Source organism: Anthonomus grandis, chromosome 12 (genome assembly GCF_022605725.1).
Source record: "Anthonomus grandis grandis chromosome 12, icAntGran1.3, whole genome shotgun sequence".
Taxonomy (NCBI): domain Eukaryota; kingdom Metazoa; phylum Arthropoda; class Insecta; order Coleoptera; family Curculionidae; genus Anthonomus; species Anthonomus grandis.
This window is the reverse complement of record NC_065557.1, coordinates 28,811,551-28,837,644: the sequence shown is the minus strand read 5'-3', so window position 1 is coordinate 28,837,644 and position 26,094 is coordinate 28,811,551. Positions and strand designations below refer to the sequence as shown.

General features: G+C 32.0%; 1 protein-coding gene across 1 annotated transcript; it reads left to right on the top strand.

The window, feature by feature from the left end:
- The first annotated feature begins 3,632 nt into the window (after positions 1-3,632).
- LOC126742638 (retinol dehydrogenase 12-like) lies at positions 3,633-25,806 on the top strand. Its single transcript, XM_050449371.1, has 4 exons — positions 3,633-3,868; positions 6,348-6,668; positions 20,880-21,220; positions 25,519-25,806. Exons 1-4 carry the CDS (start codon positions 3,736-3,738, stop codon positions 25,720-25,722), a joined length of 999 nt encoding a protein of 332 aa, XP_050305328.1. The 5' UTR covers positions 3,633-3,735; the 3' UTR covers positions 25,723-25,806.
- Positions 25,807-26,094: the final 288 nt, after the last annotated feature.

Genomic DNA, 26,094 nt, shown 5'->3' with positions numbered 1-26,094 from the left:
ACTTAGAAGAACTATCTAGAGGTTCAGCCGGGATAGTTGACCGAATGATGAGTATCAGTAGCAGGAATAGCCTAGTGCTTAATGAGTCAAAAACTGAAATGATATTTTTTAATCTTACCGATTTGAATAAAAGCTGGCTTGTTAAAATGCATAATAAAACCATAAAACAAAATAAGGTTGTCAAGTACTTTGAAATATTAATCGATGAACATCTTATAAGTTGTATAGTAATATATATAAGTTTATAGTTGGTATTATCAGGTAGTTATGGTTTTAAAGAAATTATCAATTTATTCCTATGTGATCTGGCAGTTGCGTAATAAAATCGATATTGATCTGATACTTCTTTATTACTACTTCTACATTACTTGCTAATGTCCATTCATGTTTGTCATATGGCATAATGTGTTGAGGTAACTGTTCTAGAAATGGTGAAGTTCTTACAGCTCAGAAAAAAATAATTAGAACTATTTTATTTAAGACATTTTCTTGTAGAACACTCTTTCCAAACATGAAAATTATGCCATTTCCTTGCATATTTATTTTCAACTCGGTCATGCATATGAAGCGTAACCTATCTGGGGCCGTATTTAGTGACTGTGGTATGCGTGGTCTTGCCCATAAATTGATTAAACTATACCTAACTGGTAGATATTAAAAGACGATATTAAAGAATGGAAATGTCTCAGTTGCGTCTGAGTCCCTACCAGTTATTAGTGGTATTCCACATGGTAGCATTTTGAAGCCACTGTTACTTGTTATGTTTTTTAATAGGATGTTGAACAAATTTCCTGGCAACCATATAGCGGCGTTTGCATATGATTTTGTTACATCAACGTTGAGTGTTAACTTAGAAGAACTATCTAGAGGTTCAGCCGGGATAGTTGACCGAATGATGAGTATCAGTAGCAGGAATAGCCTAGTGCTTAATGAGTCAAAAACTGAAATGATATTTTTTAATCTTACCGATTTGAATAAAAGCTGGCTTGTTAAAATGCATAATAAAACCATAAAACAAAATAAGGTTGTCAAGTACTTTGAAATATTAATCGATGAACATCTTATAAGTTGTATAGTAATATATATAAGTTTATAGTTGGTATTATCAGGTAGTTATGGTTTTAAAGAAATTATCAATTTATTCCTATGTGATCTGGCAGTTGCGTAATAAAATCGATATTGATCTGATACTTCTATATTACTACTTCTACATTACTTGCTAATGTCCATTCATGTTTGTCATATGGCATAATGTGTTGAGGTAACTGTTCTAGAAATGGTGAAGTTCTTACAGCTCAGAAAAAAATAATTAGAACTATTTTATTTAAGACATTTTCTTGTAGAACACTCTTTCCAAACATGAAAATTATGCCATTTCCTTGCATATTTATTTTCAACTCGGTCATGCATATGAAGCGTAACCTATCTGGGGCCGTATTTTCGAAACCATGCGAGAATCTTCGAATGCGAACAAAGTCGAGCGGCAAAATTCGCACCCGAATTAAAAAGTGCATTTTTGAACAGCATTCGAAATTTCATTCGCATACGAACATGAAATGTAGTGGCAACGTAGCAAAGTCGAGTGCTATTGGAGGCCATGTCAAACGGGATGAAGACGATAAAGATCTTTTAACCTAACCTTAAATTTAAGTTTAAAAACATCAGGGAATTTTGAGGTTTATTTCATGGCGTATCTTGGATTTTTCGAATTGACTTTTTTTAAGATAGATTCAAAAAATAAAAAATATTTTGGTTTTGTGTCGAGTGAGCAAAAGAAAGAACTAATTTCATTTATGGAAGAGCACCCGGAATTGAAGTCGGGCAAATTCACCCAAGATTTTTTAGCTAAAACTGCACAAGCCTTGTGGATAAAAGTAGCGGATAGATTACACAGTCTCTGGAGCACATCAATTCCATTGTAATAAGCTTGCTTAATCTATATTATTTATTAAATTGACCATCTGAATACATTTCAAATGGGCGAAGAAATGAAGAGTAAATCATATTCCTTCTATCTGCTAGAGTTTCAGTGCATCGACGACGTTCCTTTGCACAAGATTGTTTAATTCTAATAGCCATTTGATTATTGTTATTTTTTTTTGTCAATAAACAACAAAACAAAAACGAAAATACTTAACCAACTCACAAATTTAAAATCAAAAGAAGACAAGTGGCAGAATCGCACACGAACTTTGAAATTCGAATGGTATATACCCATTCGAGACACCGCATGCGAAAAAGTTCGCATACGAAGCGGTCGAAAATACGAATATCGATTTTTCGTGCGAAATCCTCTAAGTTCGTATGCGAATCAAAGTCGAATGGTTTCAAAAATACGGCCCCTGACTATTCTTTATCTAGGGGTACCCGCTATGAACTCAGTATTAACTTAAATTTGGATTTACGCAAACATAAATTAACCAAAGTGACAAACCCCAGTAGTTTTACCATTTAAATTATACAATAATCTTCCCATTGAAATAAAAAAAATTAAGAAAGTTAATAATTTCAAAGCTTCATTGAAAAGAATTTTAATTAAAAATTCCTTTTATAGGGTAACAAAATATTTAAATTGCAGCGTCTCGTCTTTACTCCCATAATTCAAATTTATTTGTTTGTTTAAAACTGTAGTTTTCTATAAATAATGTAATAAGTAAGCTTAGTATGACTATTTATACAATTATTTCAAAGTTGTTATGTTAAAACTACTACTAGTTCTTTAGTGACTGAGTATGTAATTACAGTAGCTAGATTTTACCACTGTTAGCACTGAATGCATATTGTTTTGTTTTTTAATATATTTAACAAAGTTATGTTTTGTTTTTCTAGTAAAAGATGAATTATTAAAATGCGATAATTCATAAATTGTTTTATGTTTCGTATTTCAGAATGTCTATTTATAAGAAAATATTTTCTTAGAAAAGTTACCTAATTACCTAAAATTAAGAGCAGAATTTTCGGTATAGAAGGTATAAAAAAATATGGGCAATGGTTTAAAACACTAATTAAACATTAATCAAAATTATAAACGAATACTATCAACTTGACAAATCACGACGTTCTTCATATAGCAGCAAGTATGAATTGCAGGGTTTTCCGCACAAAGAAATTGTCGTCGCCCAAAGCCTTAAATTTTATCAGTCTAACTATTCTGGACTTTAGCGCTATTGTATTTATGGTGAAAGGTAGAGAAGCTTGGATAGCAACGAGAGTCCGCATTGTGCAATTTTAACTTATTCTGATGTTATTATCTGAGTTCAACAAAAAGATATATATGAGTGATGAAAGATATATATGTGGTATACATATTTTTATGAAGTTTTTCGTATAGACTACTAGCCAAAACCACTTGCCAAAAAGAGAGATTGCATGATTTTTTTAAAAGCTTACATGCCGGATTGCTTGTATTAAAGATTTTAGTTCAATTAATATTAAATTAAAAAAAAAAACACTTCTAATTGCGTTAAAAGCTAAACTAAGTATTATTATCCTAATTATAATATAGCATATGTACATCGGTATTTTTTTGGAACAAGCTATTATAGGTACCAATTTTTTGAGTCAACAAGGTTAAACAAATTAATTGTCCACTTGTTTAAAATAATAACAGAAAATTGTCATTAAGCAAAGTAGACAATGTAGTTTTAATTATCGATAAATGAAAAACGTTATTTTACTGCAAGAAAAAACGAAAAGAACATTTACGTTTGCACGGCGTTAAAGTATAGTTGAATAATGATTTTTTTTATACTGTGTATTTTATTTATCTTTGCTATTGTTAAAATTATTTTTCAGTCAACGAATAGAGTTTATTTGGGACCGGAATGCCTAAATGGGAAAATTGCTGTAGTAACTGGGGGAAATAGAGGTAGGTCAACTCATTGATAGGTTATATGATGTATTTAATGTTTAGATTTATTTATTTAATAAAGATATAAAAAATATTGAAAAGTAAGAAAGAAGCAGTAACTATTAACAAAAAAAATTGCAAAAAAAACATAATGCAACAAACAGGTGACATAAATATAACGATAACCTTAGCAAAATTATAATATTTTATTTAAATAAAATGAGATCAGTTTAAATTAGTTAGTTAGTCTAATTTGATAAGGAAATTTATTATAGCTTAAACTACTTTTAATATTTTAAGTCTTCCTATAACGTGAAATCTTTAAATTGTTAGATGGGTTGGAAAAAATTCCAGATGAAGGAACATGTCATTAAATTAGAAGGATTTATATGAATGTTCAATAATCTTTAAAAAAATAATGCTGATTTTAACATAATTTTCAAAAGAATCGGATTATTTGAAATAATTAAATTCTATATTTTGAAATTCTTTGACATCTATTGCTCCCAGGGATATCATAATTTGTGCAGCTTTTTAATATATGAAAAATTCTCGGTGCATCTAAAGAACTACCCCAGAATATAATACCATACCTTGCGTGAACAAGGCCAACATGTGTTACTTTTAATGCTGGTATATTTAGAAGAGAAAAATCTAAAAATAGTTTATAAAGAAGAAATTTTTAAGTTAATTAATGTTTATAATCAAAAGTCTGCCACTGTCTTAACGAATTTGGAAAATTACTATTAACGAAACCTCTCTGCTTTCTATCAGAGAAATAGAAACGAACTAGGCCTAAAACATTTGTAGAGAAACCAAGTCCATTATTTCTTTGTATAACGATATCATGGCTCGTGCAGTCAAATGTCTTTGAAATAGAGCTATCTTCTTTTAAGTCTTCAATGATACCAGACACAATCGCTCTTAAACTTGTGCAGTAGGGCTGCCCAAAAATAGGTCTAAAAAAGGACTAGGTTATGAATTTTTAAGTACTAAATTAATATCAGCCATCTCTTCTGTAATAAAAGGAAAATTGTAGAATTTTGTAAATTGATTTCCAAATTAGCAGAGAGAAAGCTTTATTATAATTGACCTGATTTTTCCTAGAGATGCTTTTTAACATATTCGCCGCCACAGTAGTAAAATAGAGGTTTTAAGCATTTAAATTATTAATAAAGTGATTGAGGTTAACTTTATCCTAACTTTAATAGTAACTAAAATACAGAGTGTTAAAGTATTATTTGATTTATCGTTTTTTTCTCATAGGTCCTAAACCAAATAACATACTGACATGAAATTTTGAACATACGTGTCTTGTAAAATAAAATTTCGTATATAGTTTTCGTGTATTCGGTAGAGGGCGCTCGTTATGTTAGTTTTTACTTTTTTAAATCTCCTAACTTTTTTGCAGCTCCATATATTGGTTTGAAAAGTAACAAAATAATTTTCTTTTTTAATAATACATAAAAAATTCATACCTTATTAAAGTCGCTAGAAGCAACCATTTTCGAATAAAACGCACTTTTAGGTTTTCAAAACAAAAGTTACTGTTCAAAATGCCCTCCATTAACTTCAATGTATTTTGAAATACGTTTAAGAAATTACTGCCGTATTTTAAAAAGAAGATCCTCATTATTTTTTAACATATTCACAAAATTTACCATTTTTACATTTAGCTCATTTAGATTATTTATAGGACTATCATAAACAATTAATTTGAAATATCCTCAAATAAAATACAGAAATCCATGGGTTTTAAGTCTTCTTTAAGACGTAAGGAATCTACTGTTGTTATACGTCCGACTACTTTCGGGACACCCTGTATACATATAACATTCTTCGCATCTTCATTTAGGTGAAGATTGATCAAACGTTATAAATTTATAAATTTTATATTTATATATAATTTGTGCGGAAGATCTAATTCACAAAGGAAAATTGGTAACGATGTTATCTAAAAAAGAACCAGAATGAGAGAATGAGAATTCAACTCTTACTGGCTCATTAATAGATATATATATATTTATATATATATATATATATATATATATATATATATATATTTATATGACTATTGCATTGACATTAGCGAGACACCATTTCACAATCTATAAAATACTTTTTAATCTGTTGCAAGTTAATCTATCCTGATGGAGCTTATACTGGGTGACACAGGAAAAAGGGAACACTCAATAACTTTTTTTTGGTATATCAATAGAATAGTCATAAGAGCATCCTTTGACATATTCTATTATTTCTTGTTACTTCCGGTTTAAAAGGAAGTGATACTAACTTTTTTATTTTAAATGGGCCAATTGGTATATTATTACGTATTTTGAAAAAAAAAATATTCTGAGAATAATGATATTTTTTTTGCGCTTATTTTTTGAAGTTATTAATATAACAAAGGTTCCTAAAAATAAACAAATAAATGTTTATTATTTTTGCACACATATATATTTATTTTTTAATTTTAATTTTTAAAATAAATTTTTAGGTATAGGCTTTGAAGTATCAAAGAGCCTCGCCTCTAGAGGCTGTACTGTTATCATAGCATGCAGAAGCAAAGCGGAAAATGAACGGAGAAAACTCATAGAAATTACAAGAAATGAAAACATATTTGTTCAACCTGTGGATCTGAAATCTTTTAAATCTGTAAGAGACTTTGCTAAAGAAGTACATAAAATGGTCGACAAAATAGACATATTAATTAACAATGCAGGAATAGGTTCCGAACTCGGATTAACCGAGGATGGATTACATCCCGTTTTGCAGTGTAATACATTTTCACCGTTCTTGTTAACACATTTACTCGTAGGTACGTAGCTTTATATAAGCCGGCAATATCGTACCCTAACCGAATATAAACCTATATTAGTGTACATGTGTAGCGATTAAATGCTATTAAATAGTAATATTCCGATTTATGTAAAACTTGAATTTGATTTCTTTTAGTATGTTTTATTCCTGTAATATTAAAATTATGATCATTATCAAAATTATTTATTCATAATTTTATATAATGTTTTTCTAATCGCTTTACAGAATCTTACTTTTCTTCATACAAAAAGGAGGAAAAATATGTCTGCCAAACAAAATACAATAATCAATAAAGTGCATATAAAACTTATAATAAAATATAATGAATTAAAATATAATATCAAGCAAATAGATAAAACAATATAATATATTAATACTAAATAAGTGCGAATCAGAAATAGGTAAAATAGGTTTTTAAAGGTATAAGTATCTGGAATAGTGTTCCATAATTTAAATTTAATCTATGGGTTGCCAAGAAGTTGTATTGAGTTTTCATAATTAGTAGTTACATGTTATCTTACTACTTATTAAAATAGTTCGCTATTCGCATCCGTAAAACAGTTCAGTAACTGTTTTGATTATTGTGAAGAGTATCAGGTTTTAATCATTAATTAATTATTGTTTGACAATTGCGTATGCAAAAAAGCTAACGTATACTAAAAAAATCCCATAATGAGGTAAAACTAAAGAGTTAGTTAAAGCACTAGTATACTATGTAAGTCTTAAGTGTGGTTAATAACGAAAAGATATTAGTATGACAATTAAAAACGACTTTCATATCATGAAATGCGAAAGGTTTCGATGAAAGTCGATGGATGAAGCGTTTTTGAAGCATTACAAATGTTATCAATATCCTTTCTGTGGGATATTTCAAATTTTTCTTTCGCTTAGCCAATTTTTTAATATTAGCTGAATTACTTAACGCTTGCGTTTGCAACTTTCATGAAACTTTATTAACCGTCATTTTCCTTTCAATTTAATTAAGCTAAAAAAAAGTAAAAAAGTATTACAGACATTGAACGTATTTGACATCTCTTAAATTCTGTCTTGACATATTGAATGGAAGCTGACGAGGTTATCCTATTTAAAAGAAATTCCATAACTAAAAAGTAGATAAGTAATAAGAAGCATAAGTCATGTTTACGAGCTAAACCGATACAATAAACTATAAGTAAATCCATGGAAGACACAAAGCATCATGTAGATCATGTACTTCTGCAGGATCTTATTCTTGATTTGCTATGGCCAGCTAACTAAAAGACAGGATAAAAGTAAAAGGAAGCATTAGTCTGCTTTCAATTTTGAATTAACAACCAAACTTTGTTTTATAGCTAAAAGTTTATCATAATATGTGTCAATGAATCAGCGATAGTGTCTTCTCTATATACAACCTTGGTATACCTATAATTCATTCTTGTTTATCTCACCTGAGTTTGTCTTTTAATAATATTTTGCCAGCCCAATATATAGGTATCTGCGCAAGGTAAATCTCAAAACTGAGGATACTATAGACTAAAATATGTGAATTAACCCAAATATAGCTTAGTCTAAAATATGATCCAGAGTTTTATCTCCCAAACTATCCCCCGCCAGGGTGTCAAAGTAACAATTATATTTTCTATTCTTCTTTATTGCACAAGAAGCATTTAAAACTTTGGCATAAATCTCGGTATAGGATGGTTTTCTAGCACGAACAATAAGGCTCTGTATTTTTTAATGGCTTTTAGAGGGCGCCACTTACAGCACTATTTCGATAAATAACACATCATGCGACCCTGTATACAATAACTTACTGAAAATTAAAAATTTTCGTATTTCTATAACAAAAAATGTCCACTTATAAGAAGTGTATAAAGTGAATAATTTTCGAGATATTTGTTTATAAAAATTCCAATGCATGATTTGTACTAGAAAACATAATATATGAGGCCGCACGAAGAAACCCATCTAAGCGTCCATAGAAAAATTTTACAGGAAGATTTCTAGAACGACCATATGCAAAGGTACTGACTGCATATACATACGAGATGTATACGAGTCGTTGAGGATCGCAGTTAATCTAATAAAAAAAATACTAATTATAAAAATCGCTTAAAGTGAGCAGCTTTCTTTAGCTCGACGAACTAATCCCTGATATACTTTGCGGAGCATTTGCATATTATTTCTCATTTCCTGGTTATAGCGGCAAATTCTTTGTGGAAGATCACATTCAGTTCCTACTGACGTTTAGTAAATGCGCCGCTTTAAATTACCCTAGAAGAAGTAGTCTATAGGATTTGAATCTGGTGTTCTAGCCGGCCACAATATAAGTCCTGATCCACTGGTCTGGATAAACTCTATTTATATACTCTCTAGCTAATAAACTAAAATGAGGTGGAGCTCCGTCATTCATAAACCACATGTTCATATGAGTTTGTTATAAAAAATCTTTTAAAAGAAATTGTTCTTCAAGAAATTGTAAATTGCTTCCTGTTCATTTAGTCTAGGTCTAACTCAACGAGTCCTATTAAACATTATCCAATTATTCCTGCTCATCAATTGATTTTGAATTGTACTTGGTGGCGGGCTTTGTCTTATTGCATGAGTTTTTTCATCTGCTGAACTTAATAAGGCCATTCCTTTGAAATGATGCTTCGTCCTAAAATAATATTAACAAAGTAATCCATTTCCATTAAAAAGTATCCATTAAAATCCAATAAATTATCATTGGAAACCGTAGCAACGCTGCCCAGATATTATCCAAAGCAAGTTGATCATTACGTTCTAAAAATGTTTTATCATCATGTATATAATGCATTGTAAATTTTAAGATAAAAACCACTAAAACTATTAGCTTCAATCACTTTCAACTGGACGTTTTTTGTTGCAGGAGTACAAAAAATTAGATTTTTGTCAGGTCAGTTTTTTTCTTAGTCTTAGCTAAAAAGTTAATTACCGAAGTAGTGCTGTAAGTGGTGTCCTCTGAAAGTAATATGAAAAATATCACTCTTGTTTCTCATACTAAAAACCCTTCCTATACTGCCAAAATCTGAAATGCTTCTTAAGCAATAAGGAAAAATAGAAATTAAACTTGCAACTTTGACACCCTGTGTCTCGCAAACTATCAACTTTTGGACTAAGGTATGGGTTATTTCATATTTTTACCTCGTATTTTGGTCTGTAGTATCTCTAGTTTCGACATTTTCCAACTTTTTGCAGTTGTCCCGTATATTCGATAACATGGATTGGTTAAATATGAAGCTGTAAGTTCTTAGTACGAAATTAAGTAGGCAAGTCTTTATGAAACAGCAAGAAGAAACCTAGGTTAATAACTACCATTATTATTTTTTTCCTTCCCTACTCGCGAAGTACCTTAAAAAAGAAAATCTATACTGTATATTGTGAAAAGCTAAAAATTTTTTTGTAAATTCTCCTTTATTATTATTTACTTTATAAATAATAATAATTTGAATGCCTAGAAATTGTTATAATAAAGTAAACGACGAGTCACATTTTAATAAAGAGATTAAAATATTCAGTAATTAAATAATATTAAAATTGGTTAAAAATTAGATATTATATGTAGCTAAAAGCTATAAATCATGATATAATATATGTCCGCGCATTAATACTATTTAGAATTTAAAGATAAACAAACAATGTGGGTAGTTAAGGTATGGGTCGTTAGGAGGAGTCAGTCGAATATGTGTGGACAAAGGTGGTTTTATAATTCAAGTTGTTAATTCTAAGATCATAGAACATCTATTTCAAAAGTTTTGGAGTATGGACTGCAACATCGGATATCTGCTTAGTCTGTTCGCTAGAACTTATTGAAGGTCTGAATCCAGGACCATACTTAGTGGATGGCTAATAAGAAAATGTCCAGGGGTTAGGATTTTTAGATCTTCATAATCATTGCTGATAGGAATTAGAAGATGAGAATTTAATATCGCTTTATATACATAAGTGATTGTTTTCACACATAACACGACTTATATGATGTCTGAAAAATTTAACTTTAAAATGTTAACTCCTTCCCATAATCCTTCAAAATGTGGTGACCGCGCTGTTTTAAAATAAAATTTATGAATTTAAAGTTCGGATATTTGGAAAGGTCTGAAAGAATGTACTTTTGATGCAGAAAGGTCACTCTTGAGGGTAGATAGGCATTGAGTTTTAATTTATAGCAAGACAGACATTTAAAAAAAAATTACTCTGACTGCTGACTTTGTATATATGTATGTACCATGTATTGGCCAAAGTCCAGGCTGTGAATTACGAATTTTTAAATTCTGAAATAATCTAAAGCAATAAGCAATTACATTAATTAATTTATTGTAATTTGTGGATTTCTCAAAGATTGGATTAATCTTTAAGTTATGCGAGAGGTTCCAAATTTTTAAAGGTTGTAATTGTTCTAAGCGAATAAAACGTGATGCAAATTATTTATATTGCCGAGGTTTTGGATTTGAGAAACTCGGTGTCATACATAGGTTTTTACTCGGCGTGTCTCTAAAGAAAACAGTATGTGTAGTAGTTTATTTTTTTGTGTAGTACAGTTAAATTTTCCTCATTTATAGAGAAAGGACCAAGGAGCCGCAAGTTCATTGTGAGGTAGAGTAACGGCCTTTACGGGGCCTACACGGCTCTTAGCGCATAGAAGGTTAGCAGCAATGTTTCCAAATGAGTCTCTTCATCTTACATACAGTGCGAGCTAGTAACTTGGAATAAATTCGATACTAAATAAATTGGGGCGTGTTCGGAAAAATGCTCAGATACGTCAATTGAGATTGTAAGTTACGTATTTTTTACAATAAATTTTTTTTATACAGGGTGTGCCATGTAGGCGGGGCTAATATGGGACTCTATATTTCATTATATTTTTGGATTCTGCACAAAATTCCAAGCATTTTGATGTATCATGCCACACCTTTAATCACCCGTTTTTAGGTTTTGATTTTTTATTTTAAAAATGTTTTAAATTCATAAAATATGCGCTTTGGCAAAGTGTTTTTTTTTTCGTAATGTATGTTATGAATGTCCTTTAAGAATGTGGCATTTTTATAGTTTTGACATTTTATACATTTTGACATTGCTACCAGACATGCCTTTACTATCGGATAATCAGATTTAAGTTTCTTTTAATTCTTTTTACAAAATGGGCTGTTTAAGTGAAAAGCACAAGATTGAATTCTTAATGATGATTGAGTACGGAGAAAAAACAAGAACCCAAAATAAAGTTTTGCATTTATTCAGACAGAAGTATCTTGATTTACCACCCATATCTCAAAGTACTATAAGCAAGATCGGAAAACAGTTTCCGGAAAATGGTCACGTAAGAACAATAACTAGTTCTCGTCAATCTGCGCCTAATGAAAACAGCAAAATTAATGTGTCATTGAAGAAAATTCTAATATTGCCACTAGGCTGGTATCGTGCGAATTGGAAGTGAGCCAGTCTTCAGTAGTAAGGGTTCTTGAGGCAGAAAAATTTTATCCCTAAAAACTAAAAATTCTCCAGCAACTCAATGAGGAAGATGCAGATAGAAGAATTGAATTTTGTAAACAATTAGTGAAATTAATGCAGATTAATAATCTTTTTACAAAAAAAAATCTTTTTTCCGATGAGTCGACATTTATGCTGAACGGAGAAGTAAATCGTCAAAATTGGCGTTCTTGGATGCAAGGTTTCAGCATCTTGGTATGCTTCCCCATTTTGCAAGACCAGTTCGAAACTATCTGGATACTATTTTTCCAGGCAGATGGATTGGCAGAAAAAAACCTTTTGAATGGCCCCCAAGATCGCCTGATTTGACTCCGCTTAACTTTTTCCTATAGGGATATTTGAAATCCAAAATTTATGTGACTGAGCCGGCAAATATTTAGGAATTGAAAACTAGAATAAGGTAAGAGTGTCGAAACATTTCTCCAGAAAACATAAGAAACGTTCAAAACTAATTTATAGTACGTTTAGGGCATTGCCAAATAGTAAATGATTTACATTTTAACCCTTTAAGTTGCAGAAGTCTGAGAAACTTTTTAATTGAAAATTTCTTAATGATTTGTGATGAAAGGTCATCTAGTGACAAGATTTTATTTCTTTTATATTTTTTTCTTCTCATATTATTTTTTTTGAGGTGGGACATTATTATCCCAAAAAAATTTTAGTCGAATGACTATCTCTATGAATTTGCTGGAAAAATAATTTCCCACGTGCATGAAATTTTTAGAAAACAATGTAATATACTAAAAAATGATTTTTATTCGAATAAGTAATCAAAAAATTATCAAAGTGCGTACAAGCAAATACTAAACTAAAACTTCAATTGCTATATATTTGAAAAATTTTACAAAAATAAGGTTTTCAAATAAGGAACCGAACTCAAAATCTAAGACTTATGAAAAGGGGTAAAACAATTTTTACATAATCCGACATTACAAGTTGAGCAAATTATATTGCTCCGTTTCTCCTTGGCTTTTGTACTACAGCGGGCGCATCTTCTGTAAGTTTTGATCGTTGAGGGCATATGATCCCCTACATTTGTAAGTCTGACAGTATTTTGTACGGTCTTCGTACCATCAGGGTTGTTTTTTTTTGCGCTTCCTTTTGCGGGGTAAAATTCTGGTCTTTTTTTGCTGCAAAAATTATTTTTGAGTTGGTTTACAGGCAAGAGCCTAAATTTCAAGTGACCCTGGGATTTTTTCTTTTGCATTTTTGCTGACAACCTATAAAGTATGTAAGAATTTACAGTACATGCTTCTAGTAAGTATAAAAATATTTTCATCCACCATCGTCTAAATTTATGATTCATATTATAAAATGACATGTATTGGTCAAAATAGTCTACTCCACCCATATATTTTCAATGCAATTTTTTCGCCTTTTTGGTTACGTCGCAAAACTGTGATTTTTTCACTAGAATCATGAATTGTGGATGCAACACATACAGATTTTGTGCTTCGCTCCTTTCGTTTTACTACTCCGATATTGCGAGATTGGGCGAAATGAAACTCTAATTTTTGTAACTCTTTATCAGGTTTTAAAATATCTTTAGGGCAATATTTTCTATCTACTCGTAAGGTGCCGCACGCAAATAACTCTTTACTAAGGAGAACATCAAGAAGAGTAATACTACAAAAATAGTTGTCAAAATAGAAAGAGTAATATTTTCCAGCATAAGGTTCCGATAGCCGCAACCACCTTTTCTCCCAGGCTTTGTGCTACTATACCATCTTCATTTTTTCCGGTGTAGATATCAAAATTTAACAGATACCCATTTTCAGAGCAGCAACAGGCCCGAACTTTAAAGCCCTTTTTGGTGGGCTTTATTGGCATATACTGTTTCATTCTAGACCTTTCTTTATACCCTATCATAGACTCATCGATAGAAATATTGCGTGAAGGATTATAGCATTTCGGAAACGTAGTTTTAAAATGGTCAATCATAGGACGTAGTTTGTAGAGTTTATCAAACTGATCTGATCCTTTGGCAGGCATTTTTGTATTGTCATTGAGATATAGGTATCTCAAAATAAATAAAAACCTTTTCAAGGTCATAACTCTTGCGATTCGATCTACATGAAAGTTTTCATCTTCTGACCAGTATAATTTTATACTGGGTAGGGGGTGTATTCCCATAAATACCAAAATTCCTAGAAAAGCTTTCAACTCCGCTAGTGTAATTTTTGTAAACTCGTCATTCTTGCGCAATTGTTGAGCGTATAGATTACTTTCATCCACTATTTTTGTGAGAAAGGTATCAGGAAGAAATTTCAAAAAGATTGAAAGTGGACTGTCAATGTCATCGCCGTTTAGTCTTACATTTTCAGTAAACTGAACTTTACTATACATCTCTGGAATTTCGGTGTTTTTGGTCAATTTTCAATCAAATTTCCTTTCAGGTTTGTCCTTGGTTTTAAAACTTTGTCTGATTTCTTGCTCAATATCTTTTGTGACTTCTTCTTCTGATTCGCTGCTCTCAGACTCCAAAATTTCTGTAAAAAGTTTTTTTGTCTGCAATGGAGTCATCCGAATCTTTAAATGTAAATATTTTCTTTCCTTGGAGACGTTTTGGTCGTGAAAAACTAGAATTTTCCGAAGATGTAGATGGCATATCTAGTATTTCCGAAGAAGGCACATTAAAATCTGAGCTGCTATGCTTAGAATCATTAGGAAGTTGCTGGTCTGATTCTAATATAGAGTTCCTAAAGGATACTTTAAAGTATTTGGTCACTGACAATGGCATATTGTCTTCTACATCTGAATCACCTGCACATTCTGAGTCAACAGCCATAGTTTTGGTGATATCTTCTTGATAAAGAAGCTCTTCTAACTGTTTATCGGACAAGTATTTGGGCCGCCACATTATGTATGGGACACAAATCACCAACTGGCGATTGCTAAAAAGACAAAATTCAACGTATTATACGTATTTTCTGCCTGGCCAATTGTCAGGCACTAATAATAATATCTTTTCTTTATTGATTAGATATTGGTAAGTATGAAAAACAGTTATTATTTGTTTTTAACAAAGATCAATAAGAAAAAAAATTAAACAAATTTTCCATAAATTCTAACCTCAACTTTTTTTAAAATTTTTATCTTCAGTATGACTAAATTCAAAAACCATTTAACACGAATTCACTATAATTTGAGGCTAATAAGTACCTGTAATACTACACTTACATTTTTTTTTGTAATATTTCACTTTCTTTTTCACAAAAAAATCAACAAAAGTATTCAAAACATATGCAACAAGTATTTTATGCTTTTTGTGCTATATGGGGAACCACTGGGATAATAATTTCCCACCAAATGATCGTCTGTCAAGAGGAAACTTTGTCCACTAACATACAGATGGCAACACATATACTATAATGTACCGTATTACTTTCGGAAGATATTTTTCCAGTAAAACATTAGGCGCCTATGTTAGGCACGGTGGAAAAATATTATCCCAGTAGAACTTAAAGGGTTAAACACTTATTAAAGGAAAAGATTTAAAAGAACCCTCTTTAGGTTTATGAAATACGTTTTCATTATGCCCTGTATCTTAAAAACAGTCGCATAAAGGTATGGCATGTGATACATTAGAATGTTTGGAATTTTGTGGAGAATTTATATAATTAAAATATAATAACATATAGGGTGTCCTATTTAAAATAAGAAAGTTGGTATTAGCCTCACCTACATGGCACACTCTGTATAAACATTTTTTATTGTAAAAAATGCGCAACTTACAATCTCAATTGATGTGTCCAAGCGTTTTTTCCGAACACGCCCCTCTTTATTTATTATCGAATTTATTCTAAGTTATAGACTCGCACTGTATATGCACGCAGCAAAGGAATTTATAGAAGAATCACTGAATCCATGAAGTTCAATAAATACAGAATTATTGATTGCTACTTGTTACGGGATTTTCAAGTGTTTAATAAGTTATAAGTAAAATTCCTTCAGATCTAAAAAAAGTCCAAAGCAACAGGTTCATCCCAGTCAATTTGATGAAGCCATAATTTTTTAAGAAGAATTCTTACCCGAATTACCATGGCTCCAAGGAGGATTAAGGGATCGAAATTCTAAAAAATGAGTAATTATATTATTCGTTTAGTAGCTGGTTAATAATGGATTACAAAGATGAGGTGTAATTAAAATTTTTGATTAGAATTACAATAAATTTCTAAGGATTTTCTAGTTTAGGAATCATTAGGTATAATAAAATTTATAGCAGGTGAATCAGATATAATATCAGGTTAATTAGAAGGAAGTTTTTCAATTTAAGCCCGTAAGACTTAAATAATTTTATGAGATTTATTTTTATATTAATTAAGTCGGTTTTGGTACTGTCAATATGTTATCAACGTAGCAGTTGTTTAACAGTACTTGACGTAGGTCTTGAAGGATGAATTAATTTTTTCCCAAATTTTATCTGGTTAAGGCCGATGAGTTCATAAAATAATCCTCCGGCAGCTAGGATATTAATTTTTGAGGGCTTGTGAAACTCGGTATCAGCAAGGGGTAATTCATTGGAAAGAGTGATTTTAGATTGATCTATGGCTACTCGAGTGGCTAGCTCTGTAATTTTCTGAATTATTAAAGCAGGCATTTTTGAAGCATAATCGCTTCAAGTGAATTTTATATTGAATTGGTTACGTTTCTTAAGATTTAGACAGATTGACAAAATGATAAGGAAAAAAAGGTGTCTAAATAAATATTCTTTTACTAATAAATTTAGGTTGACTGCCACAGTCAAGAACAACTTTGCAAAGAATTGGGTTATGATTTTTATCAGTGACATGTTATATGAATGACGAAGATTGCCTCTATGCCTTTGCATGAGTGTATAGTATATGAGGGGGTAAAATTTAAATTTAAGGGTGCATTTGGGGGTATGATTAAAGGTTTATTGTTGGAAGTCTGATTTGAGAAGGAGAATTATCTCTCTGGGTTAAAAGTTTAGTATAGTATAGAAATCATTATTTGAATTAAAATTAGGTACCGAGGCGGACTCTGAATTATTGTTTTGCCAGTTAATTAACCGAGAAGCGGGTTTATGCTGATCTTTAGCAGAATTCAAATATTGACTTCATTGTGTAAAAAGATGTGTTTATGTTGGAATTTTTTTTAATTACAAGTGTGCGCTTGGTTTATTGCATTTTAGATTCTGTATTGCTATATCTTCACGGCAGATAGTTGTTGCAGAAGTGCGTTTTTTTCTTTGAAGAACTTAACCGAGATAGACAAATTTAGACACTTTTTACAATAGTAAATAAAAAATAGTTATACTTACCTATAGGACAAAGTGAGCTAGAATTCTGGAAAATTAGAGCTTTCTAATAAACCTAACTTTACTTTAAATTTGTTATTAGGTTTTTTAAAGGTTAGTTTGGAATCTAGAAATTCTAAAAAGCAACAAGAATATTGAAAAATCAGGCCTTTTTGGTGTGTCAATATCCTTTGAAAAGATTTCCTATTCTGTTCGAGTTTTAATGTCCAGTTGTGTATTTAAATTATAAATTTAAAGGGTACCCCATTGGCTATGGGTTCATCAAGTTTTTTAAATGATTTAAAGCGATTTTGAAAAGCGTCTAAGCATTTTCTTAATTGAAAATACGAATTTTTGATAAATCAAAGATACATTGAACGAGATAATGAATTATTACATTTTGTTTTTTTATCCCTCTTTTAGACATTGTGCGGATAATGTGCTTATGATTTGAGCTGCTTCACCCTGTAAAGATCATTACAAATAATAGAATTTTTCAATTTTAGTTATTTGTATATTTTTGTCAATCAATGAGACAAAAGTATCTCTGAAATTAATCTACGTTTCATAAGTACCGCTAAAATTAAGTAAAGGTAGAGAGGGTAAAGTAGGACCAATTTGGTCGTTTGATGGACAAAATTTTGCAGCACAGGGGGAGAACCTATGTTTTAAGTAAGCTGCTCGGCTAAAGACCTATGTGTTAAAATTATGAATTTCTTCCAGAATTGAATTAGCATGTGAAATGTTATATACTATGATATTTTCATGTTTTTGTTTTCTATCTGAACAAATTAAGATAAACAAAGATTTTTCTAATTTTTTCGGAAACGAATCGACCAATTTAAAAAAAATCAAACGTCAAAATAAAAGACTTCCAAAGATCTTTTAAACAAGCTATTACTCGATACCCCTTGCCATTTAAAATTTTTAAGATGACCCTGGTGGGAGAGGGTGAAAGGGGGTAAAGTAATTTTAGGTTAGAAAGTTGTCCCCCTTGACAAACCTTTTGACGTATTTCGATGTTTTTTTTAAACAGTGGTTTTCGATAAATCCGTGGTGGGAAGTTTTCAAATGAACACCCTGTAGATATGTTATGGTTTTTAAAAAGATTTAGAAACAGTTTATCCGAATCGTTAGACTATCACGAGCTATAAGGTTCTTATATCCAGCAGTTTTTTTATTAGGGTTATGTACTAGATTGCAAGTCAATAATAGATTTACTAATTCTTCTGAATTTAGGGGTACTAGAGGCTTATGAAATGAGAAAAACTAAACTTCAATTTTACAACTTAAATCTATAAAATCCAAGTGAAAGAAGTTATCGCTAATTTTATAAAGATCTACAAGTTACACGTGCATCCTGAACGATTGGGATCGAAAAACCGGCCAGATCACGGTAGGTCATGCGTTGTCTCCCTCGCACAACGCACGAGCTGACTAGGTGCGACGATAAGAAAATATAATGCTATGTACTATCTATAAGCTTGTCTAAAGGCAGTAGCGTAATATAAATTAAATTACGTTTTTGGAAAATAATACAAAACTTAACAGATATATTAGTTATGCAATTTTTGTTGCGGTTAACATAATATTTTCCAATTTTTATTTTTTTCTTTATGTTCAAGATTAATTAAATTTTCTTTAAGGCTGATATTATATATACCGCTTGTTAAGAAAATGAATGATAAAACAACTTCAAATTTATCTTAAATGAGATTCGGGGTCAAGCGACATCTTAATTTTGAGGTAATTAAATTCCCTTTAACGTATCTTTTTTTAAGTTATACAGCCATTTTTATTAAGCTATTTCTTGCTTCTTGAGAGGAGAAGTCTTGTGAGCTTTATTTTTAAAATAAATTTGTCACCAACCTCACGCAAGGATCAGCTTTTTCTCTTTAATAAAAATAGGGTTAGACTTCGTATGATACCTTAGTTTAATGATTTACAGGTCCAATAACAAAATAAAGAAATATTTTCTACGTTTCTCATTTTATTTATTACCGAAGATAGAAAAAAAATATAAAAACGGACACCAAATATAAATGTTGTTTATAATTAATCGTTTATTACGATAAGTACTGAAAGTGTTGGCCTCCTGCATTCTTACAATAACAAAGACTTTATTCAAAACGGCTCCGGACATATAAGTATATATAAAGCATTTCTTGTATAACAGTCCGACATTTATCAATGATGCACAGGCGTATTTATTGACTCTGGCTGAGTTTTATAAATTTTGCCTTTTAAGTAACCCCATAAAAAAATCTAACGTCAAGGCAGGTGATCTTACGGGCTATAATATATAAGATTTCTTATTACTCTATGATTTATAAGACTTCTTTCTTATATAAGGTTCTTTTCGGCCGATCTTTCTACCAGAATACGTATGATTTAAATAATTTTAATAAATCTCAAATAGCAAGGGTATAATCACCATCTTGCCAAAATATTAACTCTCCAGTAATGTAATTATTGGTTTCTAATATTTCTGTGATTTTCTAATAATGCTAGATACAGTTCTCCATTAATATTTTCCAGGATGAAAAAAGGACCAATTATCAATACCCATAAATTGCAATCCAGACGTTTAATTTCTCAAGATGTTGAGTATGATCTGCATGAGCTAAATGTGGTTCGAAACAAACAAATATAATCCAAAATTTGGATTCTTAATTATTGATTCAATCATAATCTCGCAAAATTCCAAACGTCTGTCAAGCTTATGCTACAACATGAATTTTATAGGGGTAAAATTTATATATCCTTAAAATCCTGTGAATATTCGTACGAAATATGCCACATACTAAATAATTCCTGGTGTTTAATGTGGGGTTTATATCGACGTGACCCAAAACAGAAATTTTTACAGCTAATTTCATCCTGTTTTCCTAAACTCTGCCAACCCTTCAATTATTAAATATCTGAACTGCAATATTAGCACAAGGAAGAATTAAATTTGTAAATGAAAACAGAATTCTACAGCCGGAAAAAAACTAGAACCTATTAATTTCTTCTTTAAATTTTAAAGTTAGAAGTTATATTAACAGTTTTTTAAACGATAACTCTAAAAACATTTATTTCTATGTTTGAGGTATCACACATATCACAAGTTATTTTTATTTAAAGGTAGACGTTCACCGCTGCGTCATATCAGTGACGAAGTTCAAATAATAAAGCATAAAAGACGTCTCCGATAAAAAAATTAATTTTAACAATTTTTTGCAAGGCGTAATAAATCGTTTAATAAAAAAAAATTGTTTTTTTAATTTTTTTTTCATAGTTTCTTAAAAATGACTGCATTTAATTAAGTAGAAGATGTGTCCGAGCGATTTTTTTTTAACAAGCGGTTTATGAAATATCAGCCTTATTTTATTTTGAATAATATATCAGGTATATGAGAATATTTTTGACTTCTTACATTGAAATCTTGAAACTTCTCAAAGATTAAATTATATCAATTTTTAGATCTCCTGAAGAAATCAGACGATGCCCGTATAGTATTTTCATCTTCAGTGTTAGCATTTCTTGAAAATTTGACACCAGAAAATCTCATGATTCCTGCATCAAAAAATACCGGATCCATGGTTTACTTTTTTACTATATATGGTACCTCAAAACTTGCAGAAATAATTATATCCAATAAGCTCTCGGAAAAACTTCAAAAATATGGAATTAAATCAAATGCTTTACATCCAGGCTTTATAAATACTGATATCTGGAAAAGTTTGGAAATTAAACCTAGCCTTACCGCTTTTGAGTATTGTTTGAAATACATTTTTTACGTACTGCTCCTGATTTATTCCAAAGTAAGTACCTACTTTTAAATATATAATATACCAAACTTATTTAATTATGTCAAAGAAACTACTATTAGTAAGGTATTTTTATTATATTTATTATATTATATTTTATAAAATAATCTTCTTTCCTTGCTGTTTTACAATAAGTATTTATGATAATGAATACATTATAGGAATGGTAAAATCATTGCATTTTTACTTTTTCTGAATTTAGAATTTGCCCCTAAAAAATACAACTTTTTTTTTAAATTCAAAATTATCTCTAAATTCATGCCAATTGTTTTCTATTAATAATTATTTTAAAAAATTAAGATTTTATTTTTAGCGTCAAATTAAGTCAGCGTTTTTTTCTTGCGTTCTTTCCAAGATAATTCAATTTCTTTTACCAATCCTATGGGCAACAAAATGCAAAATATAATATTGATTAATTAAATTGACATAATGTATAATTAAATTGACTACACTGATCGAGATTCACTTTCGATTCAGTCAATACTTTTAAATTGACTGCGCTAATCGTAATTTACTTCCTATATACTCAATATTTTTTGGCTAATGAATGTAAACGTTGTTAGTTATACATTCGCATTATATTAGTCATTGGGGAAGTACGTTCTAGTTAGAGTATCAGTTTTTTAATATGGCCATTTATAGAATTTAGAATTTGTTTTCGGTTTTCCTCTATGTTCGTTCTAGTAGAATGGTCTTTTAACGAGTAAGTAATTTTAATTTGGTTTAGTATTGTTATTTTTACACTTGTGAAACCTTATGTATTCTGTAAGTAAAGAAGTAAGATATAATTTGACTTTCAATAATTTTTAAAGCCTACGGCCTTATGCTGAATACGTTGTTGTTGTATTTGTTGTTGTATTTGGGTTTCCTGATACTAATTATTTGTGATCAAATACAGTTTATAGTAGAAGAAAACGCGCTATGCTAATTAAAGGGACAGAGATATGCGGTTTAAGCACCCGGTGTCCTAAATTCAAGTATGATCATTGAATAAAAGACATAAACTCAAACAGCAACTTAAAGCAGAATGGCGTAATTACATGAATATTTTCGAAGAAATCCGACAAAAACAAGAAATTCGAAAAACTCATTATTATAAATTCTGGCAATATTTAAAGACATAAAGAAAAATAAAATGCAGTTTTTTATAGCAATTTCAGGGAAAGCATCAAATTTTGCTATAATTTAACCGTCATTTATCTTTCGGTTTTCGAGGTTTCAATTGTCACCCTAAAATTTTAAATCTCTGTATCAGCGGATACAGTTCTGGATGAAGTTTGAGAAGCAAAGCCAGAAGCCAGCATCAATAAACGAGGTAAAACAATGCAAATATATCAATGTCTGCCACTGCCCAGAATATGTTTTTCCCCGGGGAGGGCCAGGGTAGAATAGTCCTCCGGTACGCTCTGCCTGTCGTAAAAGGCGATTAAAAGAGCAACCCCTTTGGTGGTAAGTAAATGTTATCCACTTGCATCGCCCAGTTGAATACCACCACATAGGACTTAGGTGGCGTGAAGTGATTCCATGGAACTCACGTTTCGCCGCCATGTCGATGTGTCCGGTTTCCAAAGGGAAAATGGAGAAGAAGAATAAATGCATGATGGCGCCCTCACGACCAAAACTTTCCGGAGGTAAACTCGCCTCCCATTCGGATCTCTGGGCGGAGGCTGATCGGGGCGGTCCTTCAGGCGGATCTAAAAGCCTAAAAATCAATTTCTGCAATATCAAAGGCCTAAACACCAATATTTATGCAGTACACCAACACCTGCAATCAAATAAGCCTCACATTCTGGAATTGGCAGAAACAAAGGTGAAACCTTCAACAACAAATGTTCACCTCATTTATCCTGGATACGATCTACACACCCAATTTCGACTAAACTTTGGATTGGCAGTATTTGTCAAGAACAATTTGAGTTGTCAGCGGGAGGAAACACCAAGCGACACCCAATATAGACGGCTCTTTTTGAACCTGGTTAATTGCATTAACCATCTGCAAATTGACCACCGAAGCGCAGAAATCATCGTCATGGGTGATTTTAACGTTAACAATATCAACTGGCTGCGCTTCTGCAACAAGAACGACGATGAAGGACGAGAAGCTGAGCTATTTGCCACCATGCGGGCTTACGCAGCTTATGAAGGAACCTACCAGAATCCCCGATAAAGACAGCGAGTTCGCGAGTCTCCTAGGTCTGGTCTTGGCTTCAGACCCTGACTCAAACACTGTATCAGTACATGCCCCCTTAGAAACATCGGACCACAAATTGATAACAATCTCTTGCCAGTTGGAGGTTAAAACGCAGGATCCTCCGATGCCGCGGAAGGTATGGCACTATAAATCAGAAGAGTGGAACCATCTTCGGGAATTTTATCGCTTATGCCCTTGGAAAGAAGTCTGCTTCAGAACCAATAACATCTCAGAATGTGCAAACCAAATTACAGGGACGATCTTGGCAGGAATGGAAGCTTATATCCCTTTTCCTACTAAATGCCTAGGTAATACTTATAAAGGTAAGAAGACGATGCCCTCCAATTACCGCCCGATTGAAAGCAGTCAATCAACAACTGTTAAGATATCTGGAATCATCTGGACTAATCAGCGATCATCAATACGGCTTCCAAAAGCTTAGATCCACCGGCGATCTTCTGGCTTACGTCACACACTTGTAGACGAAGGCCATGGAGAAGCACGGCGAGTCCCGCTCAGTCGCTCTTGACATTTCCAAGGCATTTGACAGAGTGTGGCATGAGGGACTACTAACCAAGCTCTCCTCAATCGGCATACAAAACTCATTATTGAATTGGATCAAAAGTTTTCTTGAACAACGAACAATCCAAGTAGCCGTCGACGGATACCTTTCCGACAAATTCAACATTAACGCTGGAGTCCCTCAAGGATGCATTCTATCCCCCACCCTTTTCTTGATATATATCAACGATTTGCTAGGAACCACTTTCAATCTAATCTACAGCTTTACGGACGATAGCACACTTATTTCCACATTTAAGTCCGCCAAACCAACGACAGCCCCAAGTTCTCAGAATCTTAGGCAGCAACAAGTAGCTTCAACCAACAACGATATTAGAGTAAGGCGGTAACAATCTGGTCAATTTTAACGCTAAAAAAACGCAGGCTGCAGTATTTACGATGAAGACTAACCTTGGTGGCCCGGAGCTGGTTATGGCAGGGAAAACATTGCTAATGAAATCATCTTTACATCTTCTAGGAGTCGAGGTCACCAACAGTATGTTCTGGCCTGACCACGTTGCCGAGGTCACCGGCAAGCCGCCCTGGCTTCCAAAAAACTCGGAGTGCTTTTCAAAACGAAAGAACTGTATACACCAGAATAGCTGCTGACTCTTTATAAGGCTTAAATACGCCCTTCCCTCGAGTATTGCTCGCATGTCTGGAACTCTGCACCCAAGCATAGTTTAAACCTGCTGAATTCTATACAGAAGAGAGCTATTCATCTTATCGACAAACCAGAACTGACAAGGAGTCTGGATAGTCTGGAGCACAGGAGAAAGGTGGCTGATCTCTGTTTATTCTACCGTTATTATCACGGTAAGTGCTCCTCTGAGCTGGCAGGCCTGATTCCACCCAGGGCTGTTCCGGCAAGAAGGACGCGTCTAGCAGTTGCGGCTCATCAACATCGAATCCACTTGCCTACCCCAAGGACGTCGCTGTATCGGGACTCATTCATCTGGAGAACATCTTCTTCGTGGAACGGGCTTCCACCTCACATATTTCCCGACGCATACAATCTACAGCGATTCAAGATAAACGCCCACAAATATCTTCGTGCAAGCACCACTCCAAGAGTGACATAGGACTTTCCTCTTGTGCTTGTGTTTACCATAAAAAAAATGTTTGGATCGGCTGTTATTAGTCGTTACGAAGGCACTGCATATCAACAGCTAAATTTATAATACTGCCATGAGAACAAAAAAAAAGTCCATCAAATTTTCACAGTCTGAGCCTGAAGGGTAACTCAAACTTTTCCATTGAGAAAATAGCACTGCACTCCTAGACAGCATTAATGTAACACGAATTACAAGAACTAAAATCATTAAAAACCAGAGACGTAGTCTTCGGAGACCTTGTTATATGCACTTTTGCAGTATTTGAAGAAAATGCCTATTTATCTTAAAGTCTTACAAAGTTTACTTTCCTATTACCACCTACTTTCCTATATTAGAAATTTACCAGAATGAATTAATAATATATCAGGATAACTTTACTACGTTCTTACAATACTTTATTATCTAATTTCATGTTTTTGTTTTAGAATACTCAAGACGGAGCTCAAGGAATAATAGAATTAGCAACATCTAGTCAATATAAAAATATAAGTGGACAATTTTATTGGGGATTTGGAATGAATAATATTTATCCAAATCCTACGAAACTCAAAAATGCAGAATTCTGTAATGCAATTTGGAATAAATTAGAAGAAATAGTGAAGCTTAAGCCAGAGGAAGTGTTAAAATAGAACCTGAAATAATATTTCTAAGTTTTATGGTTCCACAAAAATGTGTAGATGAAAGTTAAATTAAACGGTTAAAAAAAACTTCGTGTATTACTAATACAAAATAGTTTTAGGTAACAAGTCGGTAAAATGATTTTTTAGGAGTGGAAAATTCATGTCATGGTAATTTTCATAAAAAATTTTTAGTAATAGACATAGTTTCCCAAGGAGAAGAAGCTTAACCTTAACTTTGAAAGTGTTTTTTTGTCAACGGTAAATCATTCGTTGTTGAATGAATTGACGAAACAGTGGGCTGCCAAGGCAGTTGTGCATATAGGTCTCCTGATGGACCCGTCATGCCCCACCGGGGGTTACCAGAGCCCAACGGCCTTAGAG